Genomic DNA, 19,439 nt, shown 5'->3' with positions numbered 1-19,439 from the left:
CAATTTTATATTATTGTACAGTCCCCCCACATTAGGTAAAGAGCATAGCTCCCCCACATTAGGTGCAGTATAGTTCCCCCACATTAGGTGCAGTATAGTCCCCCACATTAGGTGCAGTATAGTTCCCCACATTAGGTGCAGTATAGTTCCCCACATTAGGTGCAGTATAGTTCCCCACATTAGGTGCAGTATAGTTCCCCACATTAGGTGCAGTATACAGTAGTCCCCCACATTAGGTGCAGTATACAGTAGTCCCCCCCCCCCCACATTAGGTGCAGTATACAGTAGTTCCCCCCACATTAGGTGCAGTATACAGTAGTCCCCCCCACATTAGGTGCAGTATACAGTAGTCCCCCCCCCACATTAGGTGCAGTATACAGTAGTCCCCCCACATTAGGTGCAGTATACAGTAGTTCCCCCCCCCACATTAGGTGCAGTATACAGTAGTTCCCCCCCCCCCACATTAGGTGCAGTATACAGTAGTCCCCCCCCACACATTAGGTGCAGTATACAGTAGTCCCCCCCCCCCCACATTAGGTGCAGTATACAGTAGTCCCCCCCACATTAGGTGCAGTATACAGTAGCCCCCCCCCCCCCCACATTAGGTGCAGTATACAGTAGCCCCCCCCCCCACATTAGGTGCAGTATACAGTAGCCCCCCCCCCCACATCAGGTGCAGTATACAGTAGTCCACCCCCCACATTAGGTGCAGTATACAGTAGTCCCCCCCACATTAGGTGCAGTATACAGTAGTCCCCCCCCCCCCACATTAGGTGCAGTATACAGTAGTTTCCCACATTAGGTGCAGTATACAGTAGTTCCCCCACATTAGATGCAGTATACAGTAGTCCCCCCACATTAGGTGCAGTATACAGTAGTTCCCCCCACATTAGGTGCAGTATACAGTAGTTCCCCCACATTAGGTGCAGTATACAGTAGTCCCCCCCCCCCCACATTAGGTGCAGTATACAGTAGTCCCCCCCCACATTAGGTGCAGTATACAGTAGTTCCCCCACATTAGGTGCAGTATACAGTAGTCCCCCCCACATTAGGTGCAGTATACAGTAGTCCCCCCACATTAGGTGCAGTATACAGTAGTCCCCCCACATTAGGTGCAGTATACAGTAGTCCCCCACATTAGGTGTAGTATACAGTAGTTCCCCCACATTAGGTGCAGTATACAGTAGTTCCCCCACATTAGGTGAAGTATACAGTAGTTCCCCCACATTAGGTGAAGTATACAGTAGTTCCCCCACATTAGGTGCAGTATACAGTAGTTACCCCACATTAGGTGCAGTATACAGTAGTCCCCCACATTAGGTGCAGTATACAGTAGTCCCCCACATTAGGTGCAGTATACAGTAGTCCCCAACATTAGGTGCAGTATACAGTAGTCCCCCACATTAGGTGCAGTATACAGTAGTCCCCCCACATTAGGTGCAGTATACAGTAGTCCCCCCACATTAGGTGCAGTATACAGTAGTCCCCCCACATCAGGTGCAGTATACAGTAGTGCCCCCACATTTGGTGCAGTATACAATAGTTCCCCCACATTAGGTGCAATATACAGTAGTCTCCCCACATTAGGTGCAGTATAAAGTAGTCCCCCCACATTAGGTGCAGTATGTTCCCCCACAGACATACAGCCTTCAGCCATATACAGTGTATGGCTGGAGGCTGTATGCCTGTTTACTGCCCCACTTGAGTATTATGACCACCGCTCCGGATTCATGATCTACTGTTATGGCCTATGGGCCATAGCAGTAGATCACAGGAGCGGTGGTCGGAACACTGAAGATGACCGCAGGTCACTTACCATACCCGCGCGTCCTCCTCACTGCTCCGCTCCGCTGTACTGTTGCTATAGGCGCACGCACGGGACGTGACGTCCCTGCGTGCGCTTCCTCCCAGCGACCCCTGCGTTTTTAAAGTTAATGCGGGGCCGCTATAAGGTAAACGGGTAAAAGATTTTTCGGGACACAGGGATGTCCCGAATGTGACGGGGGCCCCCTACGGGCACGGGGCCTGGAGCTAGTCACTGTTTTAAAGTGGCCGCGGCCACTTTAAAACAGTTGCCCCGCCCTACTGACCACCCGGCAGCCTGGGGGATGGGGGCCCTAGGCAATTGCCTGGTTTGCCCCGCCCTAACGCCGGCCCTGGGCTCACTGTACCCCTTGTTACGTGTCATGAGGATTGTAGTTTCCAAAATAGTATGCCATGTGGGGTATTTTTATTTTTTTTTGCTGTTATGGCCATTTCAGCAAAATTCACTCTCCAAAATCCCATTGTCGCTCCTTCGCTTCTGAGCCTTTTGGTGCACCCACAGAGCACTTTACGTTCACATATGAGGCATTTCCTTACTCAAGAGAAATTGGGTCATACATTTTGGCGGACTTTTTCTCCTTTTACCCCTTCAAAAAATTCTAAACTGAGTCTGCAAGAACATGTTAGTGTAAAAAATTGAGATGTTGAATTTTCTCCTTCACTTTGCTGGTATTCCTGTGTAACACCTAAGGGGTTAACAAACTTTCTGAATGTAATTTTGTATACTTTGAGGGGTGCAGTTTTTATAATGGGGTAATTTATGGGGTATTTCTAATATGAAGGCCCTTCAAATCCACTTCAAAACTGAACTGGTCCTTGAAAAATTCAGATTTTGAAAATGTTGTGAAAAATTGGAAAATTGTTGCTGAACTTTAAAGCCCTCTGATGTCTTCCATAAAGTAGACATATTGCATATGTGAATCAATATATAATTTATTTGGTAATGTCTATTTTCCTTACAAGCAGAGAGCTTCAAAGTTAGAAAAAAGCTAAATTTTTCATGAAATTTTGGAATTTTTCAACAAGAAATTATGCAAGTATCGACGAAAATTCACAACTATGTTAAAGGAGAATTTGTCACGAAAAAAAACAATCTCGAAATCAAATTAATAAGTAAAAGCATCCCAGAGTTATTAAAGGGGTTCTCCACCATAAGGTGATTTTAGTACGTACCTGGCAGACAGTAATGGACATGCTTAGGAAGGATCTGCGCTTGTCTTGGGGCTAAATGGCTATGTTGTGAGATTACCATAACACTGTGGCTAACTGGTATTTCCTGTTTGACTTTTCTTTTTTTTTACTACAAATCCCACAATTCCATCTTCCTCCCTCCTACACATCAGCCACCCCACCCATTGAAACATAAATGAGCTGCATCCATTCAAATCAGTGTGGTTTTCAATCAGGATGCCTACAGCTATTGCATTAGTTGCTAATTGATCCCCCCACCCATTGAAGCAGACAGGATCCCTGTCATCAGCTGACTAGTGAGTCAGGTCTCGGCCGCATTGCAAGCTGGGAAAAATCTGAGACAACAGTGATTTTGTATGCTCTTGAAAATAAATATTGGAGTGAAAATCACAGAATTGTGAGAAAACCGTCACACACAGGTACAGAAACTATATTATTAACTACACTAACTTTACAGCCCCTGTAGAATAGTCAAATAAAAAAAGAATTCCTGGAATACCCCTTTAATGCTTAAAGTGACAGTGGTCAGATGTGCAAATAATGCTCTGCTTAAGTTGAAAATGCGCTTGGTCCTAAAGTGGTTAAAGGGGTACTTCGGTGAAAACCTTTTTTCTTTTAAATCAACTGGTGGCAGAAAGTTAAACATATTTGTAAATTACTTCTATTAAAAAATCTTAATCCTTCCTGTACTTATTAGCTGCTGAATATAGAGGAAATTATTTTCTTTTTGGAATGCTCTCTGATGACATCACGACCACAGTTCTCTCTGCTGACGTTATTATAATAATAATAACGCTTTATTTATTGTTGTCCTTAGTGGGATTTGAACCCAAGTCCCCAGCACTGCAAGGCAGCAGTGCTAACCACTGAGCCACCATGCTGCCCTTAGCATACATCTGCTATGCATACACCTGCTATGCATACACCTTCTATGCATACACCTGCTATGCAAGGTTGCTAAAATGGACAGAGATGTCAGCAGAGAGCACTGTGTTCGTGATGTCATCAGTGTTCCAAAAAGAAAGGAATTTCCTCAGTAGCATTCAGCAGCTAATAAGTACTGGAAGGATTAAGATTTTTTAATAGAAGTAATTTACAAATATAAATTGAAGGTGGGGGGCTCACACTAATAGATGATGAATGAGTATCGAGGTACTGTACGATACACGTTAACCCTACGTGTCAAAGTATAATATAGAAAAATATATAGAAATACAGACCTCTAGATACACATTTAGTGTTCGGATAGAATGTATAGTGATTAATGGTCTGGTGTCAGGATATGGCGATATAAATATATAGCCACTGAAGTAGGGGACACCCCGAAACGTGTTTGGCATTATATCCAGTCCAATCAACCAAATCCCATTTGCAACTGCTGGAACCCCCCCTGTTTTGGGACCACTGCTCAACCTAGGAACAGGGCTGTGGAGTCGGTAGATAAATGTTCCGACTCCAACTCTGGAGTTTTCTGTGCTTCCTACTCCGACTCCCCGACTCCTCTGTATTAATATGTGAATGTATTTTATACATTCCTTGAAGGAAAGAAAGGCAACATACATGGGAAGCCAACAGTCTACTGTATTGAACAGTTTGTGTGCTGATCTGTTGCTGAAGATAGGGCAGTGGGAGGATCCAGGAAGGGGCATTTATTATAAAACATGATTTCCCTAGTAGAATCCCATAGTCAAGTTTAAAGGGGTACTCCGCCCCTAGACATCTTATCTCCTATCCAAAGGATAGGGGATAAGATGTCAGATCGCCAGGGTCCAGCTGCTGGGGACCCCCGGGATCGCCACTGCGGGACCGCGCTTTCATTACTACACAGAGAGAGTTCGCTCTGTGCGTAATGATGGGCTATACAGGGGATGGAGCAGCGTGACATCATGGCTCCGCCCCTCGTGACATCATGGCCCACCCCCTTAATGCAAGTCTATGGCAGGGGGCGTGATGACCCCCACGCCCCTTCCCATAGACTTGTATTGAGGGGGCGGGCCGTGACATCATGAGGGGAGGAGCCGTGATGTAACGATGCTCCAGCCCCTGTATCGAGTTTACAAGTTTTTATAGCCTTAGCTGAATGGCAGCAGTTTTTACAATGGTTTACAGCTTCAGTCTTGAACTATTGACCCTCCCTTCACTTATGCAAGTGTCTCTAGTCCTGCAAAAAACATATTTCCTTAATCCCTTATCAGTGAGAGGCTAGGTTACCCATGGGTTCCCTGTAACAGCAGAACACAACACTATGGAAAGTATTGCCGCTCCTAATTGTGCGTTGTGTGCCAAATAGTAAAGCACATGAAAACCATGCTTCTTCACAGTCAATTAACGTGTTCGTTTTGCGGTTACATGAGGCACTGCATGCATTGATCTTTATTCTTATAGTAGATAATTCATTAATTATAACTTTTTGTGAATTGGGACATTTAACCTCTTCAGGACATAGGGCGTATGGATACGCCCTGCATCCCGAGTTATTAAGGACCGAGGGCGTATCCATACGCCCGTGGGAATTCCGGCCCCCACCGCTAGCCGGTTGGGGACCGGAGCCGGATGCCTGCTGAAATCGTTCAGCAGGCATCCCGGCATATCGCCCAGGGGGGTCATTATGCCCCCCCATGTCGGCGATCACCGCAGATCGCTGGACAATTCAGTCCAGCGATCTGCGGCGATTCCGGGTCAATCGGGTCTCCAGTGACCCGATGACCCGGAATTACTGGCTGTTCGGGGCCGTCTCTGACGGCCCCGAACAGCAAGAGCCTGCAGGGGTGAGGTGGCACTGGTGCCACCTCACGATTGCCCTGATTCGTCGGCCGGATTACCGGCCGACCAATCAGGGCGCCTGCTGCGGGTGTCACTCCCGCACCCGCTCCGCCCCTCTTCTGGAGGACGTGAGCGGGTGCGGGACGTGCACCCCGGGTGCTGGGGACCCCGATCCCAGGCGCCCCTGTTGGGATCGGGGCCCCAGGAGCAGCTGCGGCGGCGGAGACGATGAGGGACTGACCTGCAGCGTCTGGATCGTTGGAGGTGAGTGACAGCCTCCTGCTGTTGCTTAGCAACAGCTCCCAGCATGCAAAAAGGGCATGCTGGGAGCTGTAGTTATGCAACAGCAGGAGGCAGACCACCACAACTCCCAGCATTCCCTTATGGGCATGCTGGGACTTATGGTTTTGCAACAGCTGGAGGCACATTCTTTCTATGGAAAAGTGTACCTTCAGCTGTTGTCTAACTACAACTCCCAGCTTGCACAAACAGCTAAAGTGCATGCTGGGAGTTGTAGTGGTGCATCTGCTGGTTGCATAACTACAACTCCCAGCATGCCCGTTGGCTGTCGGTGACTGCTGAGAGTTGTAGTTTTGCAACAGCTGAAGGCACACTGGTTGTGAAACTCAGAGTTTTTTTTTACCTAACTCAGTGTTTCACGACCGGTGTGCCTCCAGCTGTTGCAAACTACAACTCTCAGCAGTCACCGTACACCATGCACCGTACATGCTGGGAGTTGTAGTTTTGCAACAGCTGGAGGCACACTGGTTGTGAAACACTGAGTTAGGTCACAAACTCAGTGATACATAACCAGTGTGCCTACAGTTGTTGCAAAACTGCAACTCTCAGCAGTCACCGACAGCCAACGGGCATGCTGGGAGTTGTAGTTATGCAACAGCTGGATGTCCCCCCCAATGTGAACGTACAGGGTACACTCACATGGGCGGAGGATTACAGTAAGTATCTGGCTGCAAATTTGAGCTGCCGCAAACTTTCTGCTGCAGCTCAAATTGCCAGCGAGAAACTACTGTGAACCCCCGCCCGTGCGACTGTACCCTAAAAACACTACACTACACTAACACAAAAAATAAAATAAAAAGTAAAAAACACTACATATACACATACCCCTACACAGCCCCCCTCCCCTCCCCAATAAAAATGAAAAACGTCTGGTACGCCACTGTTTCCAGAACGGAGCCTCCAGCTGTTGCAAAACAACTCCCAGTATTGTCGGACAGCCGTTGACTGTCCAGGCATGCTGGGAGTTTTGCAACAGCTGGAGGCACCCTGTTTGGGAATCACTGGCGTAGAATACCCCTATGTCCACCCCTATGCAATCCCTAATTTAGGCCTCAAATGCGCATGGCGCTCTCACTTTGGAGCCCTGTCGTATTTCAAGGCAACAGTTTAGGGTCACATATGGGGTATCGCCGTACTCGGGAGAAATTGTGTTACAAATTTTGGGGGGTATTTTCTGCTTTTACCCTTTTTAAAAATGTAAATTTTTTGGGAAAACAAGCATTTTAGGTAAAAAAAAAAATTTTTTTTTACATATGCAAAAGTCGTGAAACACCTGTGGGGTATAAAGGTTCACTTAACCCCTTGTTACGTTCCCCGAGGGCTCTAGTTTCCAAAATGGTATGCCATGTGGGTTTTTTTTTGCTGTCCTGGCACCATAGGGGCTTCCTAAATGCGGCATGCCCCCAGAGAAAAATTTGCGTTCAAAAAGCCAAATGTGACTCCTTCTCTTCCGAGACCTGTAGTGCGCCAGCAGAGCACTTTTCACCCCCATATGGGGTGTTTTCTGAATCGGGAGAAATTGGGCTTCAAATTTTTAGGGGTATTTTCTGCTATTACCCTTTTTAAAAATAAAACATTTTTGGGAAAACAAGCATTTTAGGTAAAAATTTTTTTTTTTTTTTTACATTTGCAAAAGTCGTGAAACACCTGTGGGGTATTAAGGTTCACTTTATCCCATGTTACATTCCCCGAGGGGTCTAGTTTCCAAAATGGTATGCCATGTGTTTTTTTTTTTTTGCTGTTCTGGCACCATAAGGGCTTCCTAAAGGTAACATGCCCCCCAAAAACCATTTCAGAAAAACGTACTCTCCAAAATCCCCTTGTCGCTCCTTCCCTTCTGAGCCCTCTACTGCGCCCGCCGAACACTTTACATAGACATATGAGGTATGTGCTTACTCGAGAGAAATTGGGCTACAAATACAAGTAAAAATTTTGTCCTTTTACCCCTTGTAAAAATTCAAAAATGGGGTCTACAAAAACATGCAACTGTAAAAAATGAAGATTGTGAAATTTCTCCTTCACTTTGCTGCTATTCCTGTGAAACACCTAAAGGGTTAAAACGCTGACTGAATGTCATTTTGAATACTTTGGGGGGTGTAGTTTTTATAATGGGGTCATTTATGGGGTATTTCTAATATGAAGACCCTTCAAATCCACTTCAAACCTGAACTGGTCCCTGAAAAATACTGAGTTTGAAAATTTTGTGAAAAATCGGAAAAGTGCTGCTGACCGTTGAAGCCCTCTGGTGTCTTCCAAAAGTAAAAACACGTCAATTTTATGATGCAAACATAAAGTAGACATATTGTATATGTGAACCAAAAAAAAATGTATTCGTAATATCCATTTTCCTTACAAGCAGAGAGCTTCAAAGTTAGAAAAATGCTAAATTTTCAAATTTTTCATCAAATTTACGGATTTTTCACCAAGAAAGGATGCAAGTATCGACAAAAATTTACCACTATGTTAAAGTAGAATATGTCACGAAAAAACATTCTCGGAATCAGAATGATAACTAAAAGCATTCCAGAGTTATTAATGTTTAAAGTGACAGCAGTCAGATGTGCAAAAAACGCTCCGGTCCTTAAGGCCAAAATGGGCTCCGTCCTGAAGGGGTTAAACTTGCTTTTTTTTATTTTTTATTCCAATCTAAATTTAGTAGGAGTCGGAGTCGGTGCATTGTTTGCCGACTCCGACTCCAGGTACCCAAAATTTCGTCCGACTCCACAGCCCTGCCTAGGAGCATGCATTTTTGCACAAGGACGCGGCTCCGCTAACATCCCAGCACATCCACCACTCACCTGCACCCGCCTTATCCATCGGCCAGACGCAAACCTGTGCCAGCCTCCGGACCATCTAAGTGCAGCCTCCCCCCAGCGCAGAACACCGTCTCCACGGTATTCACCGGCTCCACGGCATCTACCAACTCCCGGCAGCAAGACCCTGAGCCAGCGCAGGGAGATCCCAGACTTTTCAATCAGGCCAGCTGCCGAGCTGTGCCAGCCTGAGAACGAGAAGGACCGTACTACACATCGGAGCGCACCAGGGAAGCGGTGACCGGTGCTGTGCACCAACAACTTTCACATGTACTTTGCAACAATTGCTACAATAGTCCTCCATTACAATTGCTACAACCTCTTTCAAGTCATTTACTAACTTAGTGGAGGATCATATTCATACATTGTGTAGCACCTTGAACTTCCACCATATATTGCTTAACACTTTGAACTCTGCATAGCCCTTTGAACTTTGTTGCAGTGGATAACCATCGAGGAATCAAGCAATATTCCCTTTCACTGAACTGTATCATATTAACTATTATAATTCCAGCTATTACAATTAGGGACTGCTGATCTCTCTAATCTAATTTTATTGCATCAATTTTACTATTGCTTATCTATCACATGTTAGTGTATACTATATGCCTTATTTGTTTTAACAAAGTATTTTTATAGGTGGGGTTAGTGCAAGGGCCCTGCACAGCCGCACACGCATATCCAATTATTAAAATTTACAAATTTATTATCAAAATCCTATCATCACTTAGCCTGTTTATATTTTAAATCATTTATTTATTAGCACTACATCCATTCAACTATTAATATCACTCAACACTACTAATCGGGTATAATACCCAGTCAGTAATACATGTCAAGTAATATCGCCATATCCTGACACCAGACCATTAATCACTATACATTCTATCCGAACACTAAATGTGTATCTAGAGGTCTGTATCTCCATATATTTTTCCAATTTACAAATATGTTTAACTTTCTGCCACCAGTTGATTTAAAAGAAAAAATGTTTTCACCGGAGTACCCCTTTAAGGCCAAAATGGGCCTTAAAGGGGTTAAATACTCCTGAGTTACGGAAAAGGTGCAGCTCTCTGTGCTATGTTGCTTATATAACTATCAAGCAGACTAGAGGGAACCAGGCCCCCCTAAAAGCAGGTTCCACTTCTGATACCTGCACCTGACATGTAAATGTCCAGGCTTTGGTCATGTGCTGAGTATTGCAGCAAAGATTGCATGTCATCATGTGATCACACTTATTTTATGAGCTGTGATGCAGGCAGCGCAAATGTTGCTGTGTAGCCCTAGCCTTATGCAGGCTATTGTCCCTGTAAGGGTATGTTCACACATACAGTATATGCTGCATAATGCAGATTTCATGCTGCAGATTTTATGTTTGTAATAAGGCAAGGATATTAAAAGCAAAACTGTCAGCTTGCTCTCCCCACACTAACCAGCAGTACTGGCTGGTAGTGCGGGGGACGCTGATCGGTTTGATGCCTACCGTGCCCGGATCCGTCCCGCCGTTCGGCCGAAATCTTAGTTTTTCTGTATATGCTAACTGGCACAGGCGGGGTTACTGGCACTCTGACGTCAGCGCTGCTAGTCCACAGCGCCGGCCAGCTCATCAATATTCCTCCCCTCCCTCCGCCTCTCCCTCTTCTCCCCGCTCTGTAATGAAGAGGGAGAGGTGGAAGGAGGTGAGGAATATTGATGAGCTGGCCGGCGCTGTGGACTAGCAGCGCTGACGTCAGAGTGCCAGTTACCCTGCCTGTGCCAGTTAGCACCTAATTAGCATATACAGAAAATCGAAGATTTCGGCCGAACGGTGGGACGGATCCGGGCACGGTAGGCATCAAACTGATCAGTGTCCCCCGCATTACCAGCCAGTACCAATGGTTATTGCAAGGGGAGCAAGCTGACAGTTTTCCTTTTGGGCACTGTCAGATACAAAAACTTTTGATATGTTGTAAAGTAGACTTGTGCAATTCGTTTCGGACGTAATTCGTTTTTGTCCGAATTGTGCATATTTCGTACATTCGGATTGATCTGAATGTACGAAATATTTACATCCGAATGAATCCAAACTCCGAAGAAAACGAATTGTACATGCCTACGAAACTGTGAAAAACAAATTTTATTTTTGTTAAAACAAAATTTTTTTCATTAAGAAGCAAGGGACCATTATCAGGAGACAGTGCACGGAAAAGAAGAGACCCGCGGAGATCAGAACATTAAGACAGGTAAGACTTAATTGGATATTTGCCGTTTTGGAACGTTGGTACCCCAAACGTTCTAAACGGCAATTATCCAATTAAGTCTGCGGTTTTATGAATAAAAAATGTTCCCACGGCAATTACTATGCATTTCATCGACCTACTATAACCCAGTTTAGAAAAGAGTGAGGGATATTTAAAAATGAAAGATGAAAAATAGCTTGTGCGCATCTTTGCCAATGAACCAGGATGCCTCCAGCTGTTGCAAAACTGCAACTCCCAGCATGCCCAGACAGCCTTTGGCTGTCAGCGCATGCTGGGTGCGTGTTGTAGTTTTGCAACAGCTGGAGGCACCCTGGTAACAGTAACAGAAACAGTGTTAGCGCAAGTGACATGACATGTTATACATAAATCACCCGACAATCAAACACATCGATCAAACACATCAATCATTCATACAGCATTCATTCAACATTACATCATGTATTAATAAATCACATAAAATCATTAACTTACCTATCTTCCAATGTTCCGATCTCTGCGGCTGCCCTCTTTTCCTGCACACGCTCCTGATAATGGTCCCCTGCTTAAAAAAGATTTTCCCCGAATGTACCCGAATACCGAATGTATCCGAAAAAAAAAACGCCCGAATACCGAATGTATCCGAAAAATCAAGGCCGAAAAAGTTACCGAAAATAAAATTTTACCCTAAACGAAAAAAACTAAACGAAAATTTTTCTTGTGAACAAGTCTATTGTAAAGCATGTATAACCAATAGGTTTTGCAATTGTTTTCATTAAAAAATGTTCAGTATTTCATACTGAAAAAGCCAGTCAAACAACCGCCCCCCTGCCTGCTTGGACACATACTAGACCTGCTGTGTCCATGCGTCATCACCTACGTCATGGACACCCTTCCTTGATTGACAGCTGTGAGCGCAAAAATCCTCCCACTGTCAGCTTGTGTCCCGCTACTGTCAGTGAGGACCAGCTGGGAGTTGTAGTTTTGCTAATGCTAGTGGAGCAGACAGCATACTGACAGCATACTGAGGGAGGGGGCGGAGACCTTTACAGTGAGGCCACGCCCCCTCCCTTCGAGAGGAATTCAGACTAGTGAGCTTAATTAAAAGTGTTATAAAAAAAAAAAAAAAAGGTGCTAGGCACAAAAAATTGATGTGCATGGTCAGGATTAGGTACTGAGCGATATATAAAAAAAAAAAAAAAAAAAAAGTTTTTTTTTGTTGGATCTGACATGTACACTTTAAACCTCAATACATGTAAACATATCCTAAAAGGGTATGTTTACAGGTACACAATCTGCTATGAAAAATCTGCAGACCTCTTGAAGTCAATGTGTAACAACAAAATCAGAGGTATTTTGGCAGTTTAGGTCCACCACAGTGGTGTAGACATTTAGGAGGAAGAGGCCCTGCTTGTGGACGTTCTTGTGCACCACATAGCACATTTGCTTCTTGACCAACAATCTCACCCATCTCTCTCAGTACTTGGGTTCAATGATGTCCTTAGCCAGACAGGGGGTAAGCACCCACTCAACCAGGATCAAACACCTCTGTGACCGGATCACTGCTGCTGATGCCTTCCGCCAGAGAGCAATGCCCCTATCTATGACCGCCATTCACTGGGAGGGGAAGAGGGGCCAGGAAATGCTGCAGCAATAATTCACTGTAGAGGTAGCTGGAGGGCTTGCCTCTCCTTCCTGGTCTTCAGTGGCTCTGGCTCTACCAATGGGGCGCAGATTACTTAGTAGAACTGCATTGATCTGTATAAGGAATCTAATAATTAGACCCAAAAAGTCCCCTAAGGCTAAGTTTCTACTTGGTTTTTTGTCCTGCATTTTTTGGTTTGAAAAAAAAACGCAAGAAAAAACGGCAGTGCAATTTCCTACGTCTGGCATTTTTTCATTTGTGTGGAAACCTTGGCACCTTGGCAGTTTTTTTTGGTACCCAAAATTTGTTGGGTACAAAAAAAGAAAAAGGATGCAGTAGGGATGGAAAACATTTTATTTAACGAAATTTATATTTTATAACAACATTTTTATTAATTTTTAATAAAGTGTGTGTTTCACCTTTTTTCTCTCTATTTTTTTACATTTTGTAGGTAGCACTACTACTCCCAGCATGGAACAGACTGTTCCATGATGGGAGTAGTTGTACTTGTATTAATAGACATATCGCCCCAGGTGTCAGTTGTGACACCCAATGCGATAGTCCAAAATATAGCAGAGATGGGGAGCGGCTCTATACAGCGCTCGCATCCCTGCTCTGTACTCTGGCCAGTGATAAAAATAGAACATCACTCATTCATATTTTCCGCCCAGAGTGGGGATTGGCCGGATGGTGGCAGCCAATCACCGCTCCCAGCGGTAAATATGAATGAGTGATGTTCTATTCACATCACTGGCCGGAGTATAGAGCAGAGATGTGGAGTGCAGGAGAAAGCCGCTCCACATCTCTGCAATAGACAGGACGATCGCAGGTGTCAGTAGTGATACCCGCTGTGATCTGTTCTTACCTGCAGGTACTACTACTCCCAACATGGAGCACATTCTTGGAGCTGTAGTACCTGCATTAATAGACAGATCGCAGCGAGTGTAATTTCTGACACCTGTTGCAATCTGACTATTAATGCAGGTACTACAGCTCCCAGCATTGAGCAGAGTGTGCTCCATGTTGGGAGTAGTAGTACCTGCAGTTAAGGAAAGATCACAGTGGATGTCACTTCTGACACCCGCTGTGATCTTGCTGTATAATGTATAGATGGAGCCGGCCGCTCTTTTATGGTCCCCTGCACTGACGTATATATACACCTATTCCTATTTCCCACAAAGAGTTGTGATTGGCTGGAATCATCTGGCCAATCACAGCTCTCTGCGGGAAATATGAATGTGTGTATATATACGGCAGTGCAGGGGACCATTGAAGAGCGGCCAGGCGCATCTATACATTATACAGGAGGATCGTAAAGGGTGATCTGTCAATTAGAACAGGTACTACTACTCTCATCATGGAACAGTGTTTTCCATGCTGGGAGTAGTAGTGCTACCTAAAAAAAATGTAAAAAATAAAGAAAAAAAAGTGAAAAACATACACACGCTACTTTTTTTATTATTGTCGACTACATTTTTAGGTCCCCGCCCGCCTTGATCCCTGTTTTAAAAATTTATAAAAATGTTGTTATAAAAAAGATACATTTCGTTAGATACAATTTTTTCCTTCACTAAAAAAGGTATCTCCATCACTTTTTTGGATTGCTAAAGTCCAAAAAAGAATAAAAATCGCCAGAAAAAACGCCAAAGTTAAAACCCACATATCGTTTTTCTTGCGTTTTTTCACTCTCATAGACTTCTATGGGAGAAAAACACCACGATTTTGACAAAAAAATAATCGCCAGTGGCTCAACATGCTGCGATTTTGGAAAACCGCCAAGGAGTTGAAAAACGCAAAAAAAAAAAAAAATAAATAAAAAAAGGAGTGAAAAAACGCCAAAAGGATGAAAAAAAAACCGCCAAAGTTAAAAACGCCAAGCGGAATAAGAATTTTGCGATTTGTCATTGATTTACAGCTAACATCTGTCCGCAGCGTTTTTTGGCCGAAAAAACGCCAGGCGTTTTTCTTGGCGTTTTTCCAAAAAAGGGGACCAATAAAGTGGTAAAAAAAATTTATAAAAATAAACAAGTTTAATAAAAAGTTTACAAAACACACATTAATCACTCCCTTTCTATATATATATATATTACACACATGTAAAACATATTTAGTATTACCACCTGCATAATTGTCGGAGCTAATAAAATATAACATTATTTATACCATAAGGTAAATGGCGTAAAGGTAAAAAAAAACAGATTAGCGTTTTTTTGATCACATCAAATCACAATAAAAATTAAGTAAAAAAAAGGCCATTTAAGAAATACCACAATGGTACAGCGCATAAAGGAGCCCTCATACAGCCCAGTATATGAAAAAATAAAAAAGATATAGAGATTAGAATATGACAATTAAAGAAATAATAATAAAATACATCTAATAAGCTAATTAACATTTTTTTTTAATTAACAAAACATTATAAAAACTATAAAAATCTGATATCGCTGTATTCGCAAAAAATTTGTTAGTTTCACCAGAACGCCATAAAAAAGAAAACCCTCACCATTTTTTTTTATTGTTTTTTAAAAATTGAGAAATTCATTACAAAAGCAATTGGTTCCCAAGCCCTCATATTTGTGTGTGTAGGTGAAAAAATAGGACTATTAATGAAAGGAGGAAAAACAAAAGTGTGAAAATAGGCCCTTTTCTTATGGGCTAATAACATATCAGTCTAATCACATCAGATAAATTCTACTGACAGGAAAATAAAGTTCTCATAGGACGACAGCTAAATGTCCGTGAAAAGATCAGTTTGTATGTGAAGGTCGTGGTGTGAGTCACAATAGTCACGGCATAGTGGTGTGGATACCGAGCTTCAGCACCTTGTATCTCCTGTCACGATATTACTTCACACACACACTGCCCAATTCCCGCGCCCTCCGGGAAAACCGAAGTAGTTGCGATAACATTACCTTTGTGTGGAAAGCGCGGGAAAATTACGGACACGGATGACGGCTCAGGATTGCGGCTGTACGGCACCTTCCTCACTGAGAAGCGCTACAGTGGATAGAATGATGTATCACACAGTAACATCATGGTATAATGGTATAATATTCACATGATTATTTCATGAGGAAAAACACAATTTTCTGTTCTGAGTATTCCTTGGTTTACTGTCCATAGATGCTATCTGTCGCTACAAGGTAATACTGCTCTCAATAGTACACTATAATGTCAAGCTGGTTTCTAGTCACCGCATTCACATGAGGCGTTTTTACTGCCCTCTTCCCTTAGCATTCAATATCTATGCTATGGTCACACAGTATTTTGGGGCTCAAAAATACCATAGAGTCTAAATGTTTTTTTTTTTAATTTTTTAAATTTTTTTGTTTTGTTTAACAGATGCTTTATGTCAATGAAGTATTTTCTGCAATTGTGTTTAACCCCTTAAGGGCCAAGCCCATTTTCAAGTTAAGGACCAGGCCAATTTTATTTTTGCGTTTTCGTTTTTCCTCCTCGCCTTCTAAAATCCATAACTCTTTTATATTTCCATCTACAGACCCATATAAGGGCTTGTTTTTGTGTGACCAAGTGTACTTTGTAACGAAACCTCTCATTTTACCATAAAATGTAAGGCGAACCCCCCCCCAAAAAAATTTATAGGGAGGAAATTTCAATGAAAACCAAAATTTTGCATATTTTGGAGGGGTCCGTTTTACTTTTTATTTTTACATTTTTCAACTTTTTTTTTACACTTTTTATATCTATAGCAATCAGTTGATTGCTAATACTGTGCAGTGCTATGCATAGGACACAGCACTGCTCAGTATTATCGGTGATCTTCTGCTCTGGTCTGCTCGATCGCAGACCAGAGCAGAAGACCCCGGGAGACGGCCGGAGCTAGGTAAGGGCACCTTTGGCTGTCATGCTGGATGATCGGATCCCCGCGGCAGCGCTGCGGGCGATCCGATCATCCAATCAAAGTGCCGCACTGCCGCAGATGCCGTGATCTGTATTGATCATGGCATCGGAGGGGTTAATGGCGGACATCCGCGCGGGTCCCCGGCTTCTGCTAGCAGCCGGAACCTGCAGTGGATGACAAGAGCACCCTTCTGATGCTCGCGGTGATAGACAGGACGTAAATGTACGTCCTGGTGTGGGAAGTCCCGCCAAACCAGGACGTACATTTACGTCCGTGGTCGTTAAGGGGCTAAGGACCAAGCCCATTTTCACGTTAAGGACCAGGCCAATTTTATTTTTGCTTTTTCATTTTTCCTCCACGCCTTCTAAAATTCATAACTCTTTTATATTTCCATCTACAGACCCATATAAGGGCTTGTTTTTTGCGTGACCAATTGTACTTTGTAATGAAACCTCTCATTTTACCATAAAATGTACGGCGAACCCCCCAAAAAAAAATTTTAGGGAGGAAATTTCAATGAAAACCAAAATTTTGCAAATTTTGGAGGGGTGCGTTTTCCCACTGTACAATTTACGGTAAAAATTATGTGTTCTTTATTCTGTGGGTCAATACGATTAAAATGATACCCATGGTTAGATACTTTTATATTTTTGTACCGCTTAAAAAAAATCTAAAGCTTTTTGTACAAAATCAGTAATCTAAAATCGCCCTATTTTGACCACCTAGAACTTTGGGGGAGGGGATTTTTAAATTTTTTTTTACTTTTTATTTTTACATTTTTCAACTTTTTTTTTTTACACTTTTTATGTCCCATAGGGGACTATCTATAGGAATCATTTGATTGCTAATACTGTTCAGTGCTATGTACAGGGCATAGCACTGCTCAGTATTATCGGTGATCTTCTGCTCTTGTCTGCTTGATCTCAGACCAGAGCAGAAGACCCCGGGAGCCACGTGAGGGGACCTCCGGCCACCATGCTGGATTATCGGATCACCACGGCAGCACTGCGGGCGATCCAATCATCCATTCAAAGTACCGCAATGCCGCAGATGCCGTGATCTGTATTGATCACGGCATCTGAGGGGTTAATGGCCGACATCCGTGCGATCGCGGATGTCGGCCTTTACAGGCGGGTCCCCGGCTGCTGCTAGCAGCCGGAACCTGCCGTGTATGACGCGAGCACCCTTCCGATGCTCACGGTCATACACAGGACGTAAATGTATGGACGCCACACCAGGACGTACATTTACGTCCGTGGTCGTTAAGGGTTTATTTTTACACTTTAGTTTTTTCTCCTCGCCTTCCAATAGCCATACACTTTCAATTTTTCACCTACAGATCCATATGTGGGCTTGTTTTTTGTACCACCAATTGTCCTTTGTAATGAGATCACTCATTTTACGACAAAAACTATGGTGTCAGGAAAAAAAAATATTTGTGCGGCAAAACAAAATAAAACACAAACATTTTGCAACCTTTCTACCCAGTGCACTTTTTGGTTAAGATTATCTAAATTTCGTAGGTCCATACGATTAAATTTTGTTTCATTCCACTACTTTAAAAAAATTATAACTTTTTTTTCCGTATGTGAGAATGTATGAGGGATCAGTTTTTGTGCCATGATCTGTAGTTTTTATCAGTACCATTTTTGTTGTGATGAGACTTTTTCATCCCTTTTTATAATAATATTTGAAGTGATCAAAAATATGGACTTTGGTATTTTTTTACATTTACGCCATTGACCATGCAGTTTAATTAACGTAAAATTTTAATAGTCCAGTCATTTACGCACGCAGTGACATGATGCTTATTTTTTGGTTATTTTTGTTAACATAATTTCATTAAAAAAAAAAAAAATAGGGGGAGGGGGGTGATTCAAACTTTTATTAGGGAAGGGGTTAATTCACATTTATTTTTTCTTTTACTTTTTAATTTTTTTTTTTTACAATTATTACTGTATATACCGACCTGAATATAAGCCGAGGCCCATAATTTCACCCCAAAAACCCAGGAAAAGTTATTGACTTGACTATAAGCCTAGGGTGGGAAATACATCATCCCCCCATGTCATCATCCCCCCCCGTCATTATCCAGACCCCCATTATTAACACCCACATCATCATCACCCTGTCATCATCCCCCCTTCATCATCCTCCCCCCTTCATCATCACCGCCTGTCATCATCCCCCCCTTCATCATCACCGCCTGTCATCATCCCCCTGTCATCATTTCCCCCCCCCCTTCATCATCACCACCTGTCTATCCCTTCATCAGTGGTCTTCAACCTGCGGACCTCCAGATGTTGCAAAACTACAACTCCCAGCATGCTGGGATTTGTAGTTTTGAAACACCTGGAGGTCCGCAGGTTGAAGACCACTGCAGCCTTCGTCATCTTCCAGACCCCCCCTTTAGTTTTCTACTCACCTCCCCTCGGTGGGAAGGAAGGGTGAGCTTTTCCGGGCCATCTATGCTGCAGGGACTGTCCGGTGGGGTGGGTTAGTCGTCCCGGGCTGTCCATCTTCACCGGGAGGCCCTCTTCTCCGCTTTGGGCCGGCCCCGGACTAGTGACGTTGCCTTGACAACGACACACAGGGACGTCCCTGCGCATGAACGTCCCTGTGCGTCGTCGTCAAGGCAACGTCACTATTCCGGGGCCGGGCCCGGAGCGGAGAAGAGGGCCTCCCGGTGAAGATGGACAGCCCGGAACGACTAACCCTCCCCACCGGACGGTCCCCGCATAGATGGCCCGGAACAGCTCACCCTTCCTTCCCACCGAGGGAAGGTGAGTAGAAAACTAAAGGGGGGGTCTGGAAGATGACAAAGT

At 43.7% G+C, this 19,439-nt stretch overlaps 1 protein-coding gene across 5 annotated transcripts in view; it reads right to left on the bottom strand.

The window, feature by feature from the left end:
• SYCP3 (synaptonemal complex protein 3) overlaps positions 1–19,164 on the bottom strand; it is an 82,233-nt gene extending 63,069 nt beyond the window's left edge. Inside the window, exon 1 of one of the 5 annotated variants that reach the window (XM_056574566.1) lies at positions 19,040–19,164. In XM_056574566.1, the coding sequence (XP_056430541.1) occupies positions 19,040–19,133 (94 nt within the window). In that variant the 5' untranslated portion in view covers positions 19,134–19,164. The other 4 variants (XM_056574568.1, XM_056574567.1, XM_056574570.1 and 1 more) reach the window with 4 other exon arrangements.
• Between the last annotated feature and the right edge of the window lie 275 nt (positions 19,165–19,439).

The sequence above is a fragment of the Hyla sarda genome, chromosome 4, assembly GCF_029499605.1.
Source record: "Hyla sarda isolate aHylSar1 chromosome 4, aHylSar1.hap1, whole genome shotgun sequence".
Lineage (NCBI taxonomy): Eukaryota > Metazoa > Chordata > Amphibia > Anura > Hylidae > Hyla > Hyla sarda.
The sequence above is the reverse complement of the archived record's forward strand: the minus strand, read 5'-3'. Positions and strand labels throughout refer to the sequence as shown.